Below are 25,657 nucleotides of genomic sequence, written 5' to 3' on the forward strand. Positions count from 1 at the left end.
GACATAGAGGAGTCAGCAATTAAGGAGTGAAGTTGAGTCTGGGAAAGAACAGGGGAGGAGTGGTTTTAGTTTTGTCTTTATTGCCATTTAAAAATAGAGTAAGAAGTTGAGAAACAAATTAAATTAACCTTCCATAAGCCAAGTCTGTTTTGCCCGTGACAGTAATTAGTAAGCAATCTTCCTGTCTTTACCCCAACCCATGAGCTTTTTTCTCTTATTTTCTCCCCTTCATCTGTTGAGGAGAGGGAGTGAGAGAGCAGCTGGGTGGGCATCTGGCACCTCATCAATGCCAAAACCACCACAACCATGTATTTGTGACCAAAACCTAAACAGTTAACATTGCAATCATTTAAGAGCAGAGAGATGATATTTCTGTAAGTCTCCCTCACGTATCTTTACTTCAAGCACTAATTTCTCTCCTTTGAGTGGGAATGGTTTCCTATTCCCTATATTTATTTCTAGTAGCATAAAATAAAACTGCTGAAATACTATTTTCCTACTTACATGTACTTCCAAAGGAAAACACTTCCCGCTAATCTTTTTATTTAGTCTCAAACACAGTAGATGTTAACACAGAGAATTAACAGCTGTATTGTGCCAGCTCATATTTCCTTTTTCTTTACTGAATATATTAATTGAATAGATTATATTGATCTAATATTGTATCAGTGCTGAAAGAAAAGAAGGAATCTTCTCCAAAATAAAGCAGGTCATTAACATCCATGTTAGAAGACACCGTTCTTCCTACTTAGTTATTATTTACCTCTATAGTAGCCCCCAGTGTTGCTATGCTCGAACACAGAAACAATATTTTTTTATAAAGTATGCAAGATGCTGTAAGGAGAGACCAAGTAGGAAGAACAAGTGCCTAAATGGAAGCATCAATAAACAGATATAACAAAGTCAATGAAGAGCAGAAAGAACGCGTAAGAGATTTTTTATGAGGAATTATTTTCAGATTCTCTTTTAGGGAATAGGGAAGAAGATACTCCTTTTTTCTTGTCAATTTACAGGCTTTTTTTTTTAAACAAGATGGCTGGCATCTTTTCAAATGTATCTAAGAACATTTTCTTCTTTTTTTTTTTTTTTTAATCATTGCAGAGAAATTTTTTTTTTCCCAATCAACTCATACTAAACATTGGATTTCAAGTGGGAGAACATTACCTATGGGCAGAAAAGCCCAGAGAATCAAGCATAACAGGTTGTTTCCTCCATTCTCAAGGTATTCAACAGCAAGGCTAAGATTAACAATTACGTTCCCAGACACAAGTGCAGTACTGTGTCCATCCAATGTCACACTACAGAGTGGCAAAAACTGTGCTGGAAAAGTGTAATTATCCACTGCCAAAACCCTCCTGCCTCATTCAGATTTTAAAAAGTTTATAATACTGGCTTGAAATGAAATAATATTCCCCATTAACTTGCATATTTTCTGTTTGCATTTTGAATTCTGCTAATGAAAGGGAACATTCCACATTGAATAATCTTCTACTCACATACACTTTTTTTACCTTTATTATTATAAATAATGACTTCAGGTTTACATACTTGTAAAAAGCCTGGTTCTCGACCCCACATTTCCAAAGATGCTTGCAGGCTGCTGGTGTAGAGGTATGGAATGACAGCACAGCCTTTTTCTAAGTGCAAAGAAAACAAGGCAAATAAAAGTAATGAAAATGTTGAATTCTCAAAGATTGAAGTAGCTGTACATGACAGCATCGCCAAACCAGACACACATAAGACCATGTTTTCCTGTGTAGCCTTCATCTGTGGTTCACACAGATACATAACTGAAATTAAACTGCCCAGGCAATTGTTTCAGAAATAAAAGGGGATGCTTGGAGGGGGCAGAGAAGTGCATATATACAAGTGGCTTGTAGAATAAATCTGTACCAACTGTCTTCAGGCCAAAATCGGAGGAAGGTCTCTATGTTCAATATTCCACATTACGCAGTTGCTGCACTACTTACCGTCCACTTCTCCCTGTTCCCTATGTCCTACCGTCAAATCCTCCTTGCAACCACACAAACAGCCCCTGACACCTCAAGCATTATTTCCTTCCTCCATTTTCTATTCCTCACCTGGATTGCATCCAAAGCCATGATCTTAGGCTATATTACTCTGCCCTAGGGGAAGAACTGATTATAGCATGCTGTAGGCAGAAATCTCTATGATTTCAACAGCAAGAGCCAAATGATAGGACCACTAACGACCTAGGACAGACTCCAGCCTCTTCAGCTGACCAAGACTTAAAGAGGTGATAGTTATTAGCCAAAAATACATCACATTGATCCAGGTATCAATGCCCACCTGAATTTTCAATCCTATACAGATGTTGCTCATGCTTTAGAGTGGATGGGTACAGCTTTAGCACTTTAAAATCCATTAAAACTTTACTACACAGACAACCAAAACCATGAGCAACAAGCACAGCAGTAGATGAATGTTAAGTGAGAAATGCCTCAACCCTTTGCAAATTAGACATTCTTTTGACAACAGCAATATTCACATTCATTCATATTCTGTATTTTAGTTACAATATGAAGTATGAAGAATTGATTGTTTAGTAGTTTGTTTAGTTAAAAAATGGTGTTACGTTTTGGTTGACTCTATATCAAATACAGAAGTTCTGTAAAAATATTAAACCTGACCTCTTTCTGAGCTCCAAACACATAAAAAGTCTTCCCCTCAAATTTCAGTTTATAGACATCACACCTGGAAAGAGAAAAATCATTTAAGTATAGAAAAAATAGATCTACAGGTAAGTAAAGCAACTTGCATGCAAGTCTCTCTGGTTTCCCAAGTCAAGCAGGCTGTCAAATGACAAAGAGCCTCAGCGGAAGTCTTATAACCTTTAGCATAAAAGCATTTAATATTCTAATTTTCTTTAGAGTAGAAAACATAAGCCCAGAATATTTCTTTTACATCTCTATGCACCTTTAAAGACTTAACTTTGGCTTCTAGAAGATGAAGAGGAAATTAAAAGCAGGCAGAAGCTGATGATACGTTCTATTTATTACACAGTTTGTAATTCCTCTTATATCTTAAAATCTTGGAACATCTAATGTAATTAAATTGAGGGAAAGACAATACTCTTAGCCTGCCTATGTTGCATAAGGCGGCCTACAATTTTCTAGATGCAGGCACTTTTCACCAGCAATTTCTTACCTCTATACTTATTTATTTGTGGTTTTATATTACACATCTTAGTAACTGACTGCTTACAGACAGAACACAACAGGAAGAAAAAGAAAACGTTTGACAGCACTTACTGCCTTGTGAGTTGCAAACCTATGTCAAAATTTAATTTAACCAACGTTGAAAGCACAATCTACATATGGAATAGCAGTGCATCATATAAAGGCAATACGATGCCTTGGATTAAATTGTAATGGAAATTTTGCCATTACCACAGCTAAACTGGAGACACTGTGGTTTTTCATAAACTACTTCAGAGATTTTGCATGTCAGATGGTTGAAATGGGAACGATTTTGGAGACAAGAACAATGCTATCCTGGAAACTTTAATAACAGGTTTTGCTTTAAAATTAAACAACAAAAAGACATTCCAGTTGAGAAAGCTTTTCCATTGAAAAGTATATCTCGAATACGAATTTGGATTTTTACTGTGTAGTGCAAATTTCAGCTAATATCAGTTAAAACTACTAGCACTGACTGCTCTGTCTCAGAAATGAAAGGAGCAGTACATAGCGTTCAGATAAATCTCACTAGATCGACCTTCCATTGGCCAGCTTAACACTGAGAGAGCTTAATGGCTTTTCCTCTATCACTATTTAATTTTGTATCTGGTTTACATGCCAATGGACTAAACGAATGCACCGAGATCGCTGACGGGACACGTTATCCTTGAGTAAGTAGCATGAAAAACTAAGCGCTGTGAAACTCATTTCTCACAGTACGGTGGATACATGCTTGGCAAGTGCTTGTTCTCTCCTCCGTGCACTGCGGACTGACATTACAGTTACACCGTCCTTATGCCAAAAGCACAAACCACCGAGGTTTGTGCCAAAAGCACAACCACTGTGACGAGGCGAACCTCAACTACAGCACAAATCCAAGATCACAAATGGGTGGTATTTGATAGACACATCCCCAGAGTTCCACAGGGAACTGAATTGTACAGACAGGACCACACTGACTTTACACCTCTGAGGATTTCAGGTTAGTCAGCTCTCGGGGAGGTTTCTATAGATATGCAGCGAAGAGTCCACCTCCACACAAAAAAAAAACACCTCACCATTTCTTCCCATAATTCTTCCCACAAGACAGGCTGGGAGTGCTGAGGTGGAGCAACCACATTTAAGTAACTGTTGTTGCCATCTGTTTAGCAGCAGGACTAAAATGAGATTTATCAGTGTCCTTGCATAACTGTGCTCACTCTGCACCACACTGCTGAGGGCATGGCCAGCTGCTGCTACTCCACCTGCGGGAGCTCAGGCCGCCCAATTAAATCAAATGTTTTTTTGAAAAAACATTTGAAAAGCAAAAAAGAAAAGAAAAGAAAAGCCAGACAAACTAACGACAACTGCCTAAGTGTCCACTTCTTAAAAAAGGAGACTAAAAAATAAAAATTCAAAGGCATTCTCACCTCTCCTCTGCCTACCAAATAAATCCTTTTACAGTCTTCAAATTGAGATTAATTAAATGAGGAAATGGTAACATTTCCAAGAGTCACAAATAAAGATGTAGGTGAACTCCTGCACACTCTTCCAGACATCTCTGTCAACAAGCGTCACCGGTGATTTACAGCATTGTTAAAAAAACAGCTTACTCAATTTTAGCATTTCTTCATTATTTTGACTAAGGCACCCTGTGGAATAGTTTTCACTGGAGGGAGAATGAGACCACATTATTATTATTCTACTTCTCATCGAAGATCCTTTAAAACAAAAATATGATGGGGCAAGAGAAGGAATATTCACATGGTTCACCTTAAAGACAATAAATGCAGGTGAAGAGAGCAGGAAGAAGGGAAGAAACAGGAGAAAAGACTCTTGCATATTAATCTACTCTTACTTCATATGCTTACCATTTTAACAAATGAATTCTTTTATTCCCCTGGAAAACTACAAATCCTGCAGCTGTGAATCCTAAAAATGTAGTCATCCCAGTTGAGTCCTTGAAAGAGAAAAAAGAAATATAATTTTCCGCTCATCCAGTGAGGTATTTCTTACTGACAGCACTAATTGTTACTCCACTGCAGATTACCTCTATTTTGTTTTCCTTGGTGAAATAAATTTTGCCTTCAAATTGTACACTTCTGAAGAACAAAGACTGCTCTTGGCAATGCAGTCCTCATTTATTTCTAGGCATTTAACTGAGTAACACTATCTTATGCTTTGATTCCATCTACCTGTATTTGATGACGATGAGGAATCCGTAGGTATACTTACTAGTTTTGTCAAAAACATACCTCTGTGTATGGCTCATCCTTAACACGCTGACTAACTACAAACCAGAAATTCATATCTGCTCCAACACTCGTATTTTTTAAGATTCCACAGTACATTGTTCCTCCGCCAAGACGTTGTGTTGCAATTACTGCTGACAGACAGCATTTACTACAATAAGCAAGTACTCTTGAGGACAAACCAGAACATATGGCGACACTTGCCTTTCAAATGGAAAGGACCATTTTTAAAATTTTTAATTCCACAGTAAAAGTTCTGGCTCATAGTTTTTAAGCAATGATTCAGGTGAGTTTTGTATTAACTGGATTTCCTGTCCATCCCAAGTTCCAGACCCTCACTTGCTAAAGTCAGTCAACTTCATCGTGCCTCATGTTCCACCAACAAAATAAGGGGGAACAGAAACTGTGATGCTTCCAGAGTAGCAGCCACAAGTCTGGAAGGAGCATGTCGTAAGGAGCCAGGGAAGCACCTTGCTTTGCAGTTCACTTCCAGGAGACTGAAAATTCTTCTGTAAGCATGGGCCGTGAACCCCTGCATGCCCCCACACTACAGGCCCTGCCACACATGTAAAGAGAAAATTCTGAGCCAGTTTTGGCTTCATCCTAACTGCCAGCGTAAGTCTGTCTTAAGACATCATAAGGATGTCTTCTGAAAATCTGCAATATAGTTTCCAGCTAAAGTTTACTAAGTCACTAACTTCACTGAGCTCTGAACCAGACCCTGTATTCCACACAGGACCAGCAGTCCTAGCAAAGTGCATACGAACTCCCGTGCAGCTCTATGTTAGAGCTACCTGTTTAAGGGCACTCACCACCAGAATAGCTAACAGACAGCACTGCAGTTCCACCAAATGAAATGGTACACAAGCCAAAGCAAAAGCAGCCCTTAAAACATGAAATAAGTAACACTAAAAACAAACACTGCAGATACGCAGATAAAACCAAGTAATTAAAAATGCAGGTACAAGGGATAATCAGAACTGGTAACTAAAATCACCTTCTTACAGAGAACTATGAAACAGCAAAGTGGAGGAATATGCAAATTTATATCCGGTTCTCCCCTCTGTACATTTGGTTTGCCATTCTTCCTAAGATTTGCATGTTTTGATGGTGTTTGAAAAACTAATCTGCCAAGGACTAACAAGTTGTTGCATCTTCTGGACAAGAATAATGCTGAATCCTGAAAATCCTGACAAACATAAAAAATTTCACGCCTGGAGTATTTAGAGAAACCTTTGCATTAAATGCAAAGAAATTATGAAGTATAATAAAAACTTTTGTCATAACACCCTACTGCATTCTCCTATGATGTTCGGCTTCCTCTGGAGAGACTTTTCCTTTGACTGATGCAGAAATGTAGGAAGGAAGCCTCACTTCCAAGGCTTAAAAGTAATATGTAGTTCCAGGGCAAGTTCTTTTATAAATTATTCCCTATTTGTGTCTAGATGAAAAACAGAGCTAAATCAATGCAACTAATGGCTTTTTACTAAATCTTAGTATAAAGAGCATTTCATTAAACGTTAGTAAAAAGAACTGTTACCTTGCAAGGATGAGGATCAACACCATAAGTTTCCAAAGAATATGCCTTCAGGAGCAAGTTAAATTCAGCAACAGCTGGGCTCTGGCCTCTGAAATTACAAAAGAAACAGTAGTTTGACAGCAACAAGAAAACAGGAGAAAAAGACTTTTTGACTGGAGAGTTTACATGTCTAAAAATGGAGGAAAGAAAAGTTCTTACTGAAATACAAACTATTTCAACCATGTTCTGTTTATAATATAAAGAGAGAATGTTTTCTCCCACTGAATTGTACAGTTCCTGAAGTTTTCAGGTACATTCTGATGTTTTTTTCTCAATCCTGAAGTAACAACATGTTATGCAGTTAACCAGAGTTATCCAATATCCTGCAAGTATTTGTTGTCCTTTGATACACACAAACGTCAGCCTGAATATGAAATAAACCTCAGCATCTTTTTTCCACAAACTCTGGCTCCCCAAGTCATTTAAAAGGATTGTGCAGATTAACAAACAATCCTTCCAGCACAGGGCATAAACACGGCCATCATATTACGCTGTCTACTCAGATGCATGCCTAATTATAGCAGTGCCTGTTACCATCATGATAGTTCAGAATCTGTCGGCATTTCCACTATATGCTCCTATTTTTAGGGTGTCTATAATCAACCATGAATACACACTAAAGCCTGAAACATGGCATGCAAGACTTGAGTTATAGAGTAAATTTTATTATTTGACTTGCTGTTGTAACTCTTTCTGTTACAATAAGCTCTCACACAAATTTACAATGTCTGTCTGTCAGTGATCTGTTCCAAGTATTATTTTATTCATGTATTTGCATAACGAGAGTGCATGATTCTGATTGATAGATAATATAGTTTTGTGACAATGAGCACTGTTTAGGACCTTTAGAAAGCCAGGCCTCATAAATGCTTCTCATGTGAATTATCCCAAAAATGAGCCATAGACAGGGAACAGAGCAATTGTCATACTTTATCTTACTCCTGCATTTTGGGATCCAGTCTCACACTGTCACCAATGGCACTTGGATATTGGCACTTTAAAAAAATTAGAATAATTTCCCTATTAGCCTGTTATCCCCCAGTAGCTAGAAACCAACAAGCACTGACATATGAGATTCACCATCCGGCCCAAAGTTCAGTTTAACAATTAAGACAATGTCTAGCATGCTTGTGGATGTCAAATCCTATTTTGAACCTACCAAGCTGATGCCCTGTGGCAATGTAAGTGTCAATAACCTCTTCTGTTAGAAAGTTCTAATTCATGCTCATTTGTACTTCACTGTTCATCATCTCCCAGTTAACCCCATGATACTCCTTTGGCTTCGTCCATACGTCTTTTGATCCTCCTTGATACTACAATACTTGCACTTTATTTCAGATTGCGTTTTTGTGGATGTTTAGCTTTTAAAAAATAAAAACCACACAAGATTAGAGAAGTGCCCTTCCTTCTCCTTTCTTTTTTGGTGGTCTCTTTCTCACCACTTTCCAATGGAGAAGAACACGTATCAAGTGGACCACCAAAAATTAAAAACATGTATTTACACAGCTAAATCTGTAAGGGAAAGACAAGCATGAAAGAAGCTAATGAAACAAGAATGCTATTTTGCCCAATCAACTTTCTGATGGCTCTACTAAGCTGTTTTTCTCCTTTTTCAATACTAGTAAATCATAACGTTTTAACTGTAATCACAACTGTAAGACCATAAATGAGTCTTAAAAAGGCAACAAGTTTGTTTCACATATCAAACTACCACACAGGACAGAATTAACTAACTTGCCCTAAATTACTTAGAACGCTTATGTTGCATAGTGAAAAGCCAAACAGACGGTTTGATTACTTATTGGAAATTGGGCCTTACAGAAGAGTAAGATCATAAAATGCATCTTTTTCCCACCTGACTCTGCTGGTACAAAGAAAAGGAGTCAGCTGTCTGGTTTGAAAGGGCCAAAAAGTGAGAAATAATTTAGAACAACATGATTTGGAGGTTTTGGCATTTCCAAGAGGGAAAAAATTATTAAATTGCAATTAATATTAAAGTAACAAGATACATTAAAAAAGAATTCGCATGCTCTCCTCTCCTATAGGCCTGAAACTATGCTCTCTTTATGCACATCAAGGGGAACAAGCTGTGGTACTTGGAAAAAAAAGCAGAAGACACGGACAAGTTTGATCTTATCGGATTACAGGCTAATCAAATGGCTACTGTGCAAAGCCTTAAAAGAACATCACAAAGCAGAAAAGTCAAGGGCAATATCAAATGAAAAAATCCTCATTCATCCTTATGAAGGGATTAATATTCAAGTCTTGATAATAAGCATTTAATCTGTAACTTAGCAATGAAATTTTCCTTACTGAATAAAAATATAACTATAGTAAATCCTACCAGCAAAGTCAACATTTTTTTAACAATCACTGATTTAACTTTAGATATGCCTTTGTGTGGCTTTGTTAAAAAGCCTTTAAGCTTTCTACATGCAACAAACAGCCTTACACAAAAATGTATAGTTTCCTCACTTATGCAACTGTTCCAACTAATGCCTCTTATGCTTGAAAAACAGGGAACATTTAGACAACACATCTTTGCTGTTTTGTAATTCAGTTATCTCAGGAAAGTCAGGTCTCTCTCAGTGCATTCATTCCTTTTGACCTTATATGACTTCCCAAATTTTTCAGCATATATTCAGCATTAAATGGAAGATGTACTATTCCCTTTCCATATACCACAGTCACTATAGCACCCAGCTGCAGGGTGCAAAAGGTTTTGAACGGGACCAGTAAAAGAAACTATTACACAGAAAAGTTTCCGTATACCATAAAAATAACAAAATGTGGATTAACTGTGAAATTAGACCTCCACAGTTAGTAGCTACAAATTAATGATTCAACCTAGGAATCAATCAATCCAAAAGTTCCTAACAAAATTTTAATGAAACAGACTTTAGTAGAAGATTGAGAAGTCTGCAACACACTCTGTTTTTTCCTTTAGGCTCATGAGAAGTACGGACTAGAGGACATACAAGCTCTGTTTATTCCCCTGGGGGAATAATCATTATGTACATACTTACTCTTTGAATTAATTACATTGAAACACCCTACAGACCATAAATACCTAGAAATTAATCATTTATTGTTTATTGTTATTCCCCTGGGGGAATAAACAGGGCCCCCAACTATGAAGGACATCAAAGCCAGGAAGCTCAACAGGGAATACTTCCAGGGTGTGCCACCGCAATAATCTCCTTGTTTTTGCTGGCTGCCTCCACCAATTCACTCTAGAATTTTCACTCTAGAATTTTCTCCCCTTCATACCTTTCCTTTGCAGTATGCATCTGTTACAAACTGAAGTACTGAAACTTAGTGAAAGTCAAGGATGAGATAGCACAGGGCTGACCATTAATTCCTTTTAACAATCAGAGACTATATAGCAGTAACAGCACAGAAAAAGCATTTTCAATGCTATTCTCAGTTTCTTGCTTCCCGAATGACCTCAGTGAAGTCACTTCATCTATCTTCTCTGATTCTTATACTGACTTACAAAGTGCTGTGAGATATTACTATTAACATACTACCACTAGTAAAAGGCATAATTATGGTCCATCCTTTTGCCTCATCTCTATGTCAAAGTTACTTGCTGCAGAATACTATAGCAATACTGTACTTGAGCATGTCTCATGTATGATTAATTTCTGGGTATTTATGGTCTGTAGGGTGTTTCAGTGTAATTAATTCAAAGAGTAAGTATGTACAAAATGATCTGGCCTCTAGAAACATTACATATTCATCTCCATGCAAACCAGGGAAAGGTACCAGCCATCAAGCTTTAAATAACATAGGCTCGGTCTCCATCAAACACCCTTTGCCCTGCCCTGCAACTGTGGACTTACTTTACTGCAGTCTCAGGAGAGACCACAGTGACTATTTCAAGAAGGATCACCGTCTATAGAATATTCTCCTTGTTATATCCCAGATCTTCTATGGAACATCCCTCAGTGGAACAGGCTTACCTGGGTTTCCTCTTAACCTAAAAAAGAAAAGGCCAGAATTCTCCATAAAGCATCAATGTTTAGCTACACCGTATACTGACCACAGAACTGCTTACCACATGGCTGAGGTTTTGCTGTTGTTTTCTTTAATCTTTTTACAGGTGGTTGAGCCTCCAACTGCTATACAATTATAGAGCTAAAGGTCTTGAGTAGTTTTTACTTTTCCTTCAAGCTCAGGAGATTCTGGCAGACAGTGGAGATATTTTCAAATACAGTCTGTCTAATAGTATCTTTAGTCATGATGAAGGTGCTGAGGAGGACTTGTGGTACTGAAGCACAAACCTGCTACAGTTATCAGTGTTCCAGTTGTACTGGAGACAATAGCACAACAGTGGTCATAAATTCAGAGAAAAGCACTAAATGAAGACACTGGTAAATGAAACTGTGTTGTAGGCTGTGGGTCAGTTTGTCAGAATAGCAAGGCCAGGCTTTGCACATTGCCCAGGCAGCAGCACTGCCCCCCAGGAGCTGCCCAGGCCACCGGCAGTGGGGCAGGGAACAGCCTTTCAACAGGTCTGCATATGAAAAGAGACCTTATCACCTGGCAAGGAGCTGAATCGCTGAAATGTTACTGGAACACATAAAACTTAGAAAACTGCAGAAAAACATCAATTTTAAATTGTACTGCAAACTTGCTTTTTTCTCTCAGATAGCTATAATTCTCGGATGAGAAGAGCCTGAAAATCACTTTGAAACAATAATCAAACTCTTTTACTGAGTCAATTAAATGCTTATGGGTTTCATTTTACACCATGCACACTGTAATGATAAGTGCGACTTACATAACCCCTTCTACCAGAACATTTCAAATTACTTGTGTGCCCTTCAGAGATCAGGCTGAGACTGTACCTCTGAAATCTGTATTTAGGTATTTGTATTTCAACTTCACTTCATAAAGTGATGCAGTGATGCAGACAGCTTTAGGCCTATTCAACAGACAGAATACATTTACAGAGCAGATGCAATTTTAATTTACCTATTATTAATGTAAAAATCTATTCCCATGATACAGAGACGTCTACTGAGCTTTTTTTTTTTTTAGTATCACAGTAGATTCATCTTTCTGGTCCACACACACCTAGCCCATAAAGCCTTCTTCCAGCTAAAGAAGAGCTGGGGAGGGAGGACAGGGGCAGAGGAAATACGTCCATTTGACTGATGAAGAAATACCGACATTGTAGAAATTCATACAGACATCTGAATTCAGCAGTATGCTAAATATGCAGAACTCAAATCCAAATCTCGCCATGAGAGAGGCAACAACTAGGTTGGTAAAGAAAAAAAACACATTTGTGGATCATGATTATGACCACTATTTCCGGGGAGAGGGGAAGGGGGGAAAAAAAAAAAAGCACATGCACATACACACACACAAAATAAACCTTTCCTAAAGCTAGAAAAATATCAGTGTTACAATAAAAAACACTACCTTTTGCAGTTTAAGTAGATTATCCTTTCTACTGAATACTTACTTGAATTCCCATTAAAAGAAAAATCACACGTATTGATATATCTTTTGAGTTTTTCATTGCATCAACTAGACCTTTGGGGAAAGAGGAGGGAAAAGACACCTGTTTTGTCTATGAAGTTGCTTTCTCTAGATTACTGCTACAACCGCATCTTCCATTAAAATCATGCTCAGGTGAAGCTGGGCCACACCATAAAGCTTCTGGAAATACTCCCAGTGCCATGCGAACACCGATCCAACAAAAGAGCATCTCACTCTCTCACCATTGCCTAGTTAAGTGCATCCATAACTACATATATGATTCCTTAATTTTAATTGGTTTTAAGCACACTTCTGCAAGAAAATAATGTCTCAAAAGAACTTTGAGGAAAGCAACATGCACACACCCACTGTTCAGGGAAAGGACCAGGTGACCAGGAGAACCTCTTATTTCAAATTTCTAATAAATGTACACTCTAGCCATCTCTCAAATTACAACGGATAAGAATTATGAAGTGAAAGAATACACCAGGAAAATATAGCAGAATAGAAACAAACCTATTACAGCAAACACAACGGTGTTTTAATACCGGATTGCTAAATTAGAGAGAATTAGATAATTGTGAAGTCACAGTGACATGTGCCAACGTACAGCTCGACAGATAAATCTAAATGCCTACACTGGGAAACAGTAAATGAGCCAGCATGGGCTATCAAGTCTGAAATGAAGAGGACATTGAAATGAAGAGGACATTCAGTGCAGCCCAGGACTGTAACATAGGTGGGATCCCAAGCAGCTGTCACCACTATCTGCCTGTCAACTCCCCCTACACACCATCGTCCTCCTCAGCTCTCTGAAGTCCTTGATATACTTTGTATGGCTAAACACTACCAAGACTTTGCCTCCTTAGGCCTGGAAGTCAGCTATCCCTGCTGTAGCCCAATTCCTGCTCTTTTCCAAACTCCCCCCTGCCTTGCATGTAAACCTCAGCAGATCCTCTGTCCACAGCAAAGTGGCTTCTGCCTCCTGTAACGTGATTTGCAAGTTCTGGAGCACACCACAGGTCCTTCTGATCAGATTGCTTTCGTGTATACAAGGCTGCTAGATACCAATGTGATTAGGGTAGTACTAAGAAGCTAAATATAAAGCGTAGATGATGCCAGCATTAAATACATTAAAGCACATAATACGTAGTTTTAATTTCAAGAAGCTTTTAAATGAAATACAAGATCCACCTTATTCTGGACTTGCTGAACAGGAATTTAGTTTTAGCACTTAATGTATTCAACAGCATGCTAGAAGTTGCTTTAATCTTGGATCAAATGATATTAACACCCACAAAAAGAAGCGTTTTCTAGCGACGCTTGCCAAGTCTTCTAGGATAGCCTCGCAGAACATACTCTGATAGTAACATTTGTAGTTATGCTTGCCAGTGGCTCCACTGTCTGCATGAGAGCTGGAGAGCCAGGCCAGCAGAGACCGAGAAATCCCGTATCCCTGCCGGCACGAGAGTCTGAGCGCCCATCGTAACCAACGGTGCGCTGAAGGGAACACCCTAAGAGTTAGTGCAGCGGAGAAAAGTTAAAAGTGCTTAAACTCACACAGATGGGTTACAGTGTAAAAGATGCAGCAAAGGATGAAAATGTTACACGCCTTTCAATTTGAATTTAAACAACACTTCTCATTTAGCTTAGATCAAAGACAAGCATTAATTCGCTTGTTTTCAAGAAAATACTACCCTTTAGCTTAAGAGTTTAAATTGCTTTTGAGATAGTTAATAGTAGAACACAGCAGTGATTTCATGCCTTCAGAGGAAACAACTTCTTCTCCCAAAAGATGTTCTCTCACATATAACTTTTGCAAAAGCTGGAGCAATGGAGACAACAGCCAATTCAGATAAATTAATGGCTGTTTACATAACACTTTCATATAAATTACATGGCATAATATTTCACATCAGAAATAGGTTAAAATTGATCATTAGTTTTTAGGTGGGATACAAAAAAAACCCAAACACCTATGTTCAACCAGTGAGTCCTTTCAAAAAAGACAAAAGGGAAAGATTCCTACAAATATAAATTCTCTTAATAGGGAATGATGTAGATCTTCTCTTTGGTAATCTCTGTATTTTCAGGTGCCTGGTCTTAGGGAGCTTTGGCTGACATATCTTTCAAAAGCCAGAGAATTTTATGACAGTAACAAATGTTCTGTCAAAGGACATAAGATTTTATACAAATTCATAGGAAGGAATTTTGGTCTTGGGAAAGGGAGAAAGGAATGTGACTGCACTACAAATACCTGATGTTTGACTTGGTTGTCTGAAGCAAATCCCACAGTTGCAACAACATAGAAGTCTACTGGGAACTAGTACTGACACAGGTGTATACGTACACTGCTTCTGTAGAAGCAGCCCACAAAATCCAATAGCAATAGCTAGAAGGAAAACTGGGCCAGCTACTAATGCAAGTTGCCCAAACAAATTCTGCTATCGAAAAAGTACAACTGTTTTGGGAACATCTGAAAGGAGCAAGCTCCTGATGTGTTATAACAAACCAAAACCTCAAATCACCTGAGTGACCTTTCACATAAAAACCCAGTAATCCTAGTAACCCCTGCTTGAAGAATTAGCCTTTCACTCAGCTACTCTCTCCTCTACCTAAAAGATTTCATGACTCTGCTTAACCTCATTTGATGGTTTTGGTTTTGTTTTTTTTTTTCCAAATATACACAGAATTCTTCACTATATTTTTGTTAACCTGGTGGATTTTGGTCACCAGAAATAAAAATGAACTGTGGCTTTGTACACTGAGCACAGTGCAGTGTATTAAGTATCTTTAATACTACCAAATAGATGTGAACTGAAAGTGTGGTTCCATGTACTTTTGCATGAAAGTAAAAGAAAACAATTTAGTTTTAACCTGGATCATTTCACTGATGTGATTTACAATGCAACCTTAAAAACACTTGCATATATCTAATTAAAAGGGATAAAGGACATGCAAATGATCACCACGGGGAGGGACCTTAGCATTCACTTCACTTGAAAAAGAAGGTATACCAATATACACTGACAGAATATCTAGATTTTTGTGGCCCAAATCTTTTCCAATCTTCTAAGAGAGTCAGGGAAACAAAACAAGTCTCCAAGTCTCACCAGATCCTAGTGCACTCTGACATACTTTAAGATTTTAAGTCATATGAGCATTATCTCTTTGCCTCCACGGGGTATACCATGTTTCAAAAGAGCACTTACTTGGCATGACAGGAAAATGAGAATATGTGTTGCGATGAAATCAAGACAGGTGTTTGCCACACCATTGATAAGGTTCAATGAAATCATTCCTGTATCTCTCCCTTCCTCAATGATGGAAGAATAATTAATTAAAATTCACAAGACAATTAACCACAGCTCAGTAAAGCTGACATGCATTTCTGTCTGTCACATTTGTATTTTCGTAAATAGGTGTAGTGGAAAGTGACATAAAATGTAACATTTTGCTAAAATCCAGTTACATTCTCACAGCCACAAAGGATAAGAAATAGGGGCACTATGTCACACAGCTGTTTTAGTTAATAAGAACAAGGCTTCTAAATGACACAAGATGAGTCACTTAGTCACTGGCAGCTGTCACAGTACCCTACTGCTGCTTCCCCGACATTCTCCTCACTGCCTTCATGCCCCTTTCAAAGGGCAAATTCTTCCATCATGCTATAGGACAGAAGAAAAGATGTGCCCAGTGAACAGGCCTTGAGGATGCCAAGACAGGATTCAGTAAAGAACTGGCCCCTTGCAAGCCACAGGGCTTTGGTTATATGGGAGCCTGCTGCAGGAGAGAGATGCCATGATTTTTCTTTATTTACATGTGTGCAGAAAACAAGGAACCAGACTCACTTGCAGTGCTGAAACGCAGAAGTAACTCTTCTTAAGGTAGGAGAATGGCAGCTGGATTAAAGTGTCTCTTCTGTTCTCCTCACATATTAGCTCTCAGCTAACACATCGCTCAAGCATCTTGTTAAAAAAAGGCCAGGGGAACCTTTTGCAGCATGTTTAAAAATACTTATTGAGCAGCAAAATATTAATTCTTATCAGAAAATTCAACCTGTTGAATGCAGTGAAACAGATGTGCTAATCAATACCAGACAGAAGCCTGTAACTTCAGTGTTTTTTCTAATAATCTTTTTCCAGATAGGTAGAGAAATCTGATCATCTAAGCATTAGACCTCCCTACATATAGTTCATTACATGACAGATATATTTTATTAATTTGTACTCCTAGAATACAGATCCATGGAATTAAATAGCCAGAAAAAGGTAAAACTTCTATGTGACTAGTTAACGTCTGATGTAAAAAATCTTAATAGGATCAATTTTGTGAAGGCAGAGCTACAGGGGAAAATTGCCAGAGAATAGCTATCCAGACAGCTCTGAAACTGTCTTTTATAACCAGACAAATAGGTAAGGCACAGCAGATGCTGACACACATGAAAGAAAACAGAAAAGAAATAAAACAGTTCCTGAAGTCTGCAAAATAAGCCACTGAGCCTAAGATTCATAACATACAAATCGGTAAAATCTAGAATAGAGAGAAAATTAAGGAACATATACATATAAGTGGGATATATGAGGAGAGTTCTGCTACAAATTATAATTATGCCTCAAGCACCTGGAATTCTTTGCAAGAATCAGCAGATCCACAGGTAGCAGAAGTCGGATTGATACCATATGATTTCCAAAATGCAATAATGAATAGTCTCCCTCACCAAGACTACTGAAGAAATTCAGGGGACATCCTCGCATGCTGAGCAGCCATTGATGGGAGGAATGCTCAGCTAGGAGAATCCCAGAGGGACCTGTGCGAAGGCTTGTAACATTTATTGTCACAGGATCAAGAACATTACACTAACGGGAAAGGAGGCTTAAAAAATGAGCTAAAAATTGTCCCTGGTTATTCATAATAGAGGAACTAGCAGATTCAATTCACAATGGGTGGGCAGAATTATGCACAAGGGAAAAAAAAAACCAAAGAGAGACAAATGCATCTCTCCCAGGGCTATGAAATATATAAAACACCAGCTTTGGCTAACCACCCTCCCTTCCCTTCTCCTAACTTGGGAGATCAAGATCAAGCCTGATCTTGAAAGACTGAACTGATCAAAACCTTTTCAACTGCACCTTGGCTTAGTTGATGAAAGATCTTGGTTTTTAAAGGTTTAATTTATCCTTTGGAAATCTGCAGCCACTGTATGAACAATACTGAAAGTAAAAGAAATTCTGTTTTCTTTTTTAAAAGGCTGTTTCCATGGGTCTGTGGAAAGTGCAACCTGGAGCGGTCTAAAAATATTCGATGTAGCTGCGCCATTTAAAAAGTTTCATTTAAGAATGAAATATAAACAAGTTATATAGGTTTCAGGAAGGAAAAAAGAGAAGACACAATACTGGCAAGCTTACTGTCATGAATGTTGCACTTTGGTTGAATAACATATTCGATAGGCTTCTGAAAAAAAAAAGTGTTTTCAGCTTTAAGTCCTCTGAAAAGGAATTTTTCATTTTCTTTTTTGCCCCAGGAATTTGGTATCTAGTTTTTACATTACTAGTATTCATATACTTAAGCAAAGCATCTACATGTGTCCCAACACGAAAACAAAACGTAAGAGGTTTTAAGCAAGTGCAAAGAGCTCTGTAATCTTTGAATAAAAATTGCCCTTCTACTTTATATAATCAATCGTTTGCTTTCATGTGATTTTTTTCACATCCTATTCCTCTCCAAGTTTTCCGAGGACTGTCCTCAACCAAGCGAAACGACTAGGGTACCACGCGAGATACCGTCATGACTGCTGTGCGTGTCGTTCGCTGACAGTCCTGAAGAGGGTAGAGTTGCACAACGCACGGCTACTGCTCCCCTGAAACACCATACTTCTGGGACACGTTCAACTTTGAAACCAAAAGATTGATTAATCTTTCTTTCTCCATTCCCCTTCGCCACACTATCAAAAGTTTAGGGCAGGAAAAGAGCATGCAGTGTTCTGAAGTGTTCTCACCTACTTAGTCTCCCAAAGAAGTTATTTAAATACATTTATGTGCAATTCACCACTATGTTAACAATCTACAGATAAAATAACTTAATTACAGTTTCAGTCAGGTCAATATCTATCAAGAATTTTATAATTGCATTACATACGGAAATTTCAAAGCAAAAGGCATGTGTGATCCCTAAATGAAAGATGTTATTCCACTGATCAGCCAGAGCAGCACTCATGATGTGAGCCACTCCCACTAACCAGACCAACATTTCAAGCAAATGCAGTCTAAATTACCAGCACACATGCAGAAATCAGTGATGATTAATGAAGGTTAACAGGAAAAGAAAACCCACTAAGCTGAAACTGCATTTTCAAATACAGCATATTAGACAGTAGTGCATCTATTATAATCCAAGGAACAAACCCTCTGAAATTAACACACACTATTTGGAAACAGATGAAAGTATTTCTTAGGTGTGTTTTTACGAAACAGCATTCTAACTTACCCGAATTCATTTTTATGCATTTCAGCTATTTTCCTCTCGAGCTTTTGTGACTGCTTGGGGAAGATTTTAAAGTCGCTGATATAATTCTCTGGGTGTTCATCAGGATCATAATCACCAAGCTCAGCTAAACAGATCCAAAATACAAAACAAAACAGAAAAAATCAATTGCAACATTAGTTAAAAAGGAAAAAAGTCAGTAAATACAGTGTAAGTCAAGATCGGTAAGAATCTAGCATGTCTCAAGAAATGCTAGTTTGAAGAATCGATAGTTAACTGAAACAACAAAATCCTTGTAACTGCCAATTCAATCAATGAGTTTCAAGTCAAGTTCATGGTTTATTAACTGCAGCAGTAATTAGCAATCCTAAACTATTTTCTGTGGCAGAAAGTTGCTCTGTAAAACAGGTATAGGTAACAGTCCCACTTTGAGTACCTGGCATTCTGGCACCAGGCAGAACTAAAATAATGCACTCCAGATTCTCCTCTTTTTTTACACCGATTTATCCTCACTGATACGGACTGGTTTAATTCTGTTCCAGCACAGAAACACTGGCTGTAGCATTATTTAGGTGGCCCACAGTATTTGATTTCTCTTCTAAAAGATGCGTCACTGAGGTACCCAAACATAGCATTTGGTGTTTTAATTTTCTAAATAAGCCTCTTTTAGTAAGGTCTAGATTCGGGCTTGGGTTGGATACACTGTCTTATAATGCATTAAGAGCATCATTCATGTTAAGGCAGAATGAAGGGGACCTCCACACATATGAAGTCCCTAATGAAGACATCTAGCTAACTGCTCCTCTGTATGCAGTCTAAGACATATATCTGAATTTGTCCCTAAGGGAAGGGGCGGGGGGGGGAATAAAACAAAAAGGAGGGCGAAAAAAAGATCCTTCTCCTTGAATTACATCTACTATTTTTGCATCATCACACAGGTCTTCTTTAACATAAGGGTGGGCACTGAATGACACTTTTTCCTGCTCAGTTCAAACAGAATAGGCTACATTTACGTTCAGGATTCAGAAGATAATTTTGCTTTGTTTATAACCGGAATCTAACATTGATGCCATACTTTTTCACTTAAATGCTAAGACAGCCTGTTTTTAAACTTTTTTTATGTTCCAGTTTGATTTTAGTCGGCTAAATGGATGAATTACTTAAAATACTTTACAGTGCATGTCAATGCAGGGAAACAGTACAACTGAAAAAGCCCCCAAATGTTATTGCTAGCTCTATTCCCACAACAGTTTGAGTTTCTCTTTATACTGAACACACCTATGAGTTAGGTATCTAGAAAAGCCTGCTGCTTGTACTTACCTTGGACAATACAAGCACCCAGGTAGGCAGCATCAGAAAAAGAACACAACAAACGGCCATGGAAAATGTCCCTTTTTAGTTGTAGATATAAAAGGTATCTGAAATGTAATTAAGAATTAGGAAATGCTGTAGCACCTTTTTATAATGGATTTAACTTATTAGTGTGGAACCAGTTAGGCAACCCTTCTGGATATCTCTCTTGCTACCTTAAATGGCAGGAAAATGAGGCAAAGTGCAATCACAGGAAAAACTAGATGCAAGACAAGAGGTTTTTCTCAATAACAATGAAATAATGACAGCAGAAGTGACAAAAAAAAACCCCACTAAGAGATAGCATGGAGAGTACTTAAAATGTACAGCTGTACATAAGCTACAATGCTTATTAGTAACGTGAAATAAATTTCAGTAGTGTACGTTTGCTTGAGCACACACCCTCTCCTTAAATACAGGTTTGCACAAGGAAATCTCTCTACCGCTGTAGACGAAATAGCACATTGACCACAGTGGAGAGAGGGGATTGCTTTCCTTTTCTTTTTCTAACCTGTGAATACTCCCAGGCGAAGTTTTGAGGCAGAAGCGACTCCCTGAGGACCAGGGCGGGTGGTGGGCACAGGGGACCTGCCTGGGGGGCAATTTCTCTCGTTCCTCTGAGAGGTTCTTCCACCAGAAGAGCTGGGGAGGAGGAAACAACAGGGACCTTCTGCCTGCCCTCCGCCTCCTGCCGGGGAGCAGCACCGTTTCTAACAGCTGGAGGAGAGGCTCGGCCGCGAGGCCATCGCTTTCTCTTCCGCCTTCTCCCAGCGAGGGGCCAACTCCGAGCTCCTCTCCCAGCCACCCAGCTGGTTACAGCTGCACCGCTCAGCAGCTTCACGCCGCTGGGACAACAAACCCCCTGAGCTCGGCTTTAGCCAGGGAAGGTCGGCTGTCCAGAGGGTGCTGTCGGGCGCAATGGCTTCTGCAGGCCTTTAGGACACGCCTTGGTGCTGCCCATCCTCACCAACCCTGGGCTACAGCGTAGCTGGTGGAAATGCGCTTTACGAGTAACACTGACGTCAGGCATACTTTGCCCAAATTCCTTGGTTCTGCGTGTACCGTGAGTCCGGCACCAAGGGACTTATCTGAAGCTCGCAGCAAGTTCTAGATTTGAGCAGGACTGGAGGTATTACCTGAAGGACAAGAGAAGTTTCCCTCCATTCCTTGGATTGCTACTAAATGCTACATAAATACGAGACAGTCGTCACAGCGAAGAGCAACATGTTCCCACTGCGAACGCATCCCTTCACTGCACTGCAGTGCCACAAGTTTCTACAGGAGCTCTGCACTTCAAGGCCTTTCCTTTATTGTCTAACCCCTTTTTTTCCCTGCAGCAAGTGTCCAGTAGCAGCTCACTAACTCACACCCGTAATTTGGTACTGCTACAGCACAGGTGGTTCCCAGATGAGAACTGCATCGGGGTGAACGGGAGGCGCAGTGGGACGCAGCAAAAAAACCTTAGTCTGCAACGACAGCCTGCGGGAAAAGGCTCCCCACACTGGTGCAGTTACCGTACATAACTGGCATGGGCAAATAAGTGGTCCCCACCCTAAAACTTTCGGTAAGTCTTTCCAGGGTGAAAAAACAGGTTCTGGTTCTCCAGAGTGACCCTTAGCTTGAGGCCAAATTGAGCTCACCTTTCAAGAAGCGCCCAAAAAAGCCACCTACGAAGGGGCATCCCAAGATCTCATGGCACGGCTTGTTAGCCGATCTGTAAAGTCAACAGATCTCCAGCAACACTGCACACTGGTGGTTTCTGAGTCTGAAAATCACTATAATGAGATATGAAAGTAAGCAGGCTTCTGTAAAAGCGTATTTAACCCGCTGCTACTGACCTACATTTGCCGGCACGTGGCTGAGGTGAGAACTAAGAACCTGAAGTCTCAGGACCGTGCCAGGGCCGACTCTCCAGCTGTACAGATGGAAGCAAACGCTATGAACAGTCACATTTTTATGAATATTTTGATATTTGCAAAAAGAAAAAAGTTTTGCAGGAAATTCTTTCCCATGTAACAGCATGAGGCACCAACGCTGGGCACCTTGACCATCTATTACAAGGCAGTGTCTTCACAGCCCAGGGAGAACGGAAAATCTTCAAAAATTGACTTAGAGCACCTGTTCAGGAGTCAGGAAGCCTCTCTCTCTCTCTCAAATGCTGTGCAATGAATCACAAGTTAGATTCCTGAAATGAGATGGCACGGAGTCTTCTCCCCACCCAGTATATGGTTATTTTATGAAAATAAACCCGAAAATGCACATACATGAATTCAGTAGAATTCAAACCCAGTCTTTTTTTAATACAGGGGGACAGTCATAAATACAACAGTTTGTGATGGGTCACTAACATACTACACAGTCACTTAGGATCAAAGACAACAGCAGCATCGGCAGAAACCCCTCAGAATGATGGCAAAAACTCATTTCTATGCATTCCCCTAAAATTCTATTGCAAATAAACATGAGAGTTGGGGTGGAAGTGTGCATATTTGTGGCATTTCCAAGCAAATACTCTGTTGCTGACCAGGATCAAAGATCCTCAATGTCATTATTAAATTTCTGCATCCATAATAGTCTCAGTTATCGGAGCTAATCTTAAACAAGAAATGTCTGGGGTTTTTTTTCTTTCCTGGGATGACAGAGCTGAACACAAGCCATCATGTAGGCTAGCTTCTGTCACAAACGTGGGCCATAGATGTTATCCATCTGTCTTTGCTTCTCAGTATATAAACCCTGGCACTTACTAGTCTGAGGAAAAAAATCTGGTTTTCCTCCCTTACATGAAAGGGAGTTTGTTGTTTTATTGGCTGTTTGGGGAGCAGAGCGCTGTCTTTTGAAGTGTTCATGTACCTTTCTACTATACTAGTAATTTCTTAAATAAAAATACTGAAGTTTATTTTTTCCGTCACTAAGGCGTCCTTATTCAAATGGTTCAAAATTGCACTTTCAAAGAGTTCTTTCACTTCTGAGGGAAAAAAAGGAAAAAAAAAAAAGAAAATGAAAGAAACATCTCCAAGACAGAAGGCAGCAGTCAAGAGGGAAAAAGAGGCACAGAGCACAGTTCACCGTGGAGACTGGAGAAGTTGTTGGCTGGGACACAAGGGAAGACTTGCTCTTATAAGGAGGGCCAGGGAATACCCATGCGGAGCAGAATCAGAGAGTCTGAATGTGTTCTTCAGAGACCACCCACACAACAAGCTGCATGGGATACCGTTCATCTTCAAAGCAAGAAGGGCAGTCTGGAACAAGACTAAGTTAAGGAGTTCTTTCAAATGAAGGACATATATGCACTTTGGTCTAAAAGCCAATGTTGCAAGCTTTGCCAAAGGTTGGCTCAACCTCAGACACTTCTTATAATCCTGATGAAGTAACTTACGTCCCAGATCAGCAAAGACCTACAAATGTGTAGCTGACTCCTGAATTCAGTAAGGTTTATATTTGTTTTCTTAATTTTTTTAAAATTGCCTACACTTACAGAAATAACTTGCAAAATCAAATCTAATTCTACTGCTTCTCGTGTCCTTCCACCACAGCTGTTTTTTCTAAGCCCTGGCACAACTTTATAGCCTGATTTACAGCCCTAAAGTACTCAGACTAACCAGCAAGATAGTAAAAATGCATGCTTCAGCGCATACACTCACAAATGTCTATCACTGGAATAACCTCATTTCCATCTATTATCTGTTTGCAACACAGATGACTCAACTCCAGGTTAGCCAAGCCCCTCCCACAACTGCAGAAGAAAGGTCAGCAATATCTATTCTTGTTTTCAAGAAGGATTCAGGACCTGCAGAGACCATGCTGCTAACTGCTTAACAGTCTATTTATCTATTTTAAGATGTTGATGAGGCAAGAAAGCTTTCCCACAGCCAAGCTCTGTGGTTTGTCCACAGAGTGTTTTTTTCTTGTGTTCAAGTCACTTCACTCATTTTATTCCAGTAACAAGCATCTCTGCCAGTGTTGTCTTGCTGACAGACTTTCCAACTGACAGACACGGTCACATCAAGAGATGCAGCAGTGTTTCAAAAATTGTTATCTCAGCGTGGTGTCTAACTTTGACTGCACTGCTCTTTCCCAGGCTACTGTGCATACTCAGGTGTGGAATACCAGAGGGTAAATGCACGTGTTTAGAATACTTCTGGACTGGGTACCCTCCTCTCCTAGTTGAATATGTGAGTTCTTTATGTATATTATTCTGGACAGTAACTTCATGTTCTGTCCTCTACAGTAGATATCATCAAGTACACTGCAGGCGCAGCAGTTTTCGGCCAAAGTCTATGAATCTAACCTAAACACTAACTACTACATACTAGTATGCAACACAACAACAAAAAAACCCCATCTTTTTTCTGAAGTTTTTTTCTTTGCTTAAGTACCTTACACAGCAAGTAGTGAACTAACTGCCTCAGGAGGTTGTGAAGAAAAACAGTATTACTAAGTCCAAAAAAGAATGATTAGACAAACTCATAAGCAACAGATCCAGAAAATAATACTAAAATGAACAGGCAGGAATGTAACTGTTAAAAAACCTAATATAATAACTCAAGAAAACTTCTCCTGAATTCAGGTGAGGAGGAGATCATCTATTTGTCGTCTTGTTTTCTGTAACAATATGAAAGTTTTGTGCACACTAGTGTGGCTTAAACCCATCACAGCATTTGTAAAACAGATACGTATGGCAATAAGCATGCCACAGTGATGTTAGTACAGCAGTTGGCCTTTCAATCCACCTAATCAGTCATAAACCAAATTCTAGCAGAGGAATTAGGAACTAGGGGCATAGCCATCAGCACTTCAAAACATAATTTTCATTCAAACACAGGAAAAAAGAAAAGGTTTTTTCTTTTAAAATATCTAACACCAAAAGTAGAAGGAACTTCCCTGTCAACTTATTTGGGAAACTGTATGACTATGTTTTGTGTTAACAGTCACCTGTAGGAAGAACCACCCTCCTTGCTCTATGCTTTCTGTAAAGAAGTACTAATGCTAAGGATTCAAACACAATGAAAGTAGCAGCACCCCATAACTACATCCTAAACATATGTCCCTCCTAGATCATCAAAATCATCAGAGACACTCCGGATCCACAGTATTAAAAAAAACAAACAAACCACAAAAACTGTTCCCTCAGAAAGAAATAGTCCATTTTCTGCGCTGAGGTGGGAAGGTCACTTGAATAACAGCCTTCCAGTAGTTCAAATCTCTCATTTCTGTGGTCAGGAGGATGACTGCCACTTGGATCTAGCAATATGTGGGCTTGTCCTCCTGGTTTCAGAGCTGGCCAGTGCCTGCATTACAGTATATGGTCTTTCCTTGGGAAA

At 39.2% G+C, this 25,657-nt stretch overlaps 1 protein-coding gene across 1 annotated transcript in view; it reads right to left on the reverse strand.

Moving 5' to 3' along the window:
- FRMD3 (FERM domain containing 3) overlaps nt 1–25,657 on the reverse strand; it is a gene marked incomplete at both ends in the record, with an annotated part of 139,025 nt that overhangs the window by 23,044 nt on the left and 90,324 nt on the right. Inside the window, 6 exons of the mRNA XM_082013552.1 lie at nt 1,549–1,637; nt 2,652–2,715; nt 5,051–5,139; nt 6,972–7,059; nt 18,990–19,113; nt 20,307–20,404. Coding sequence (XP_081869678.1) covers nt 1,549–1,637; nt 2,652–2,715; nt 5,051–5,139; nt 6,972–7,059; nt 18,990–19,113; nt 20,307–20,404 — 552 coding nt within the window. The remainder of the gene's footprint in view (nt 1–1,548; nt 1,638–2,651; nt 2,716–5,050; nt 5,140–6,971; nt 7,060–18,989; nt 19,114–20,306; nt 20,405–25,657) is intronic.

This window comes from Phaethon aethereus (assembly GCF_964289735.1).
Source record: "Phaethon aethereus genome assembly, chromosome: Z".
Classification (NCBI taxonomy): domain Eukaryota; kingdom Metazoa; phylum Chordata; class Aves; order Phaethontiformes; family Phaethontidae; genus Phaethon; species Phaethon aethereus.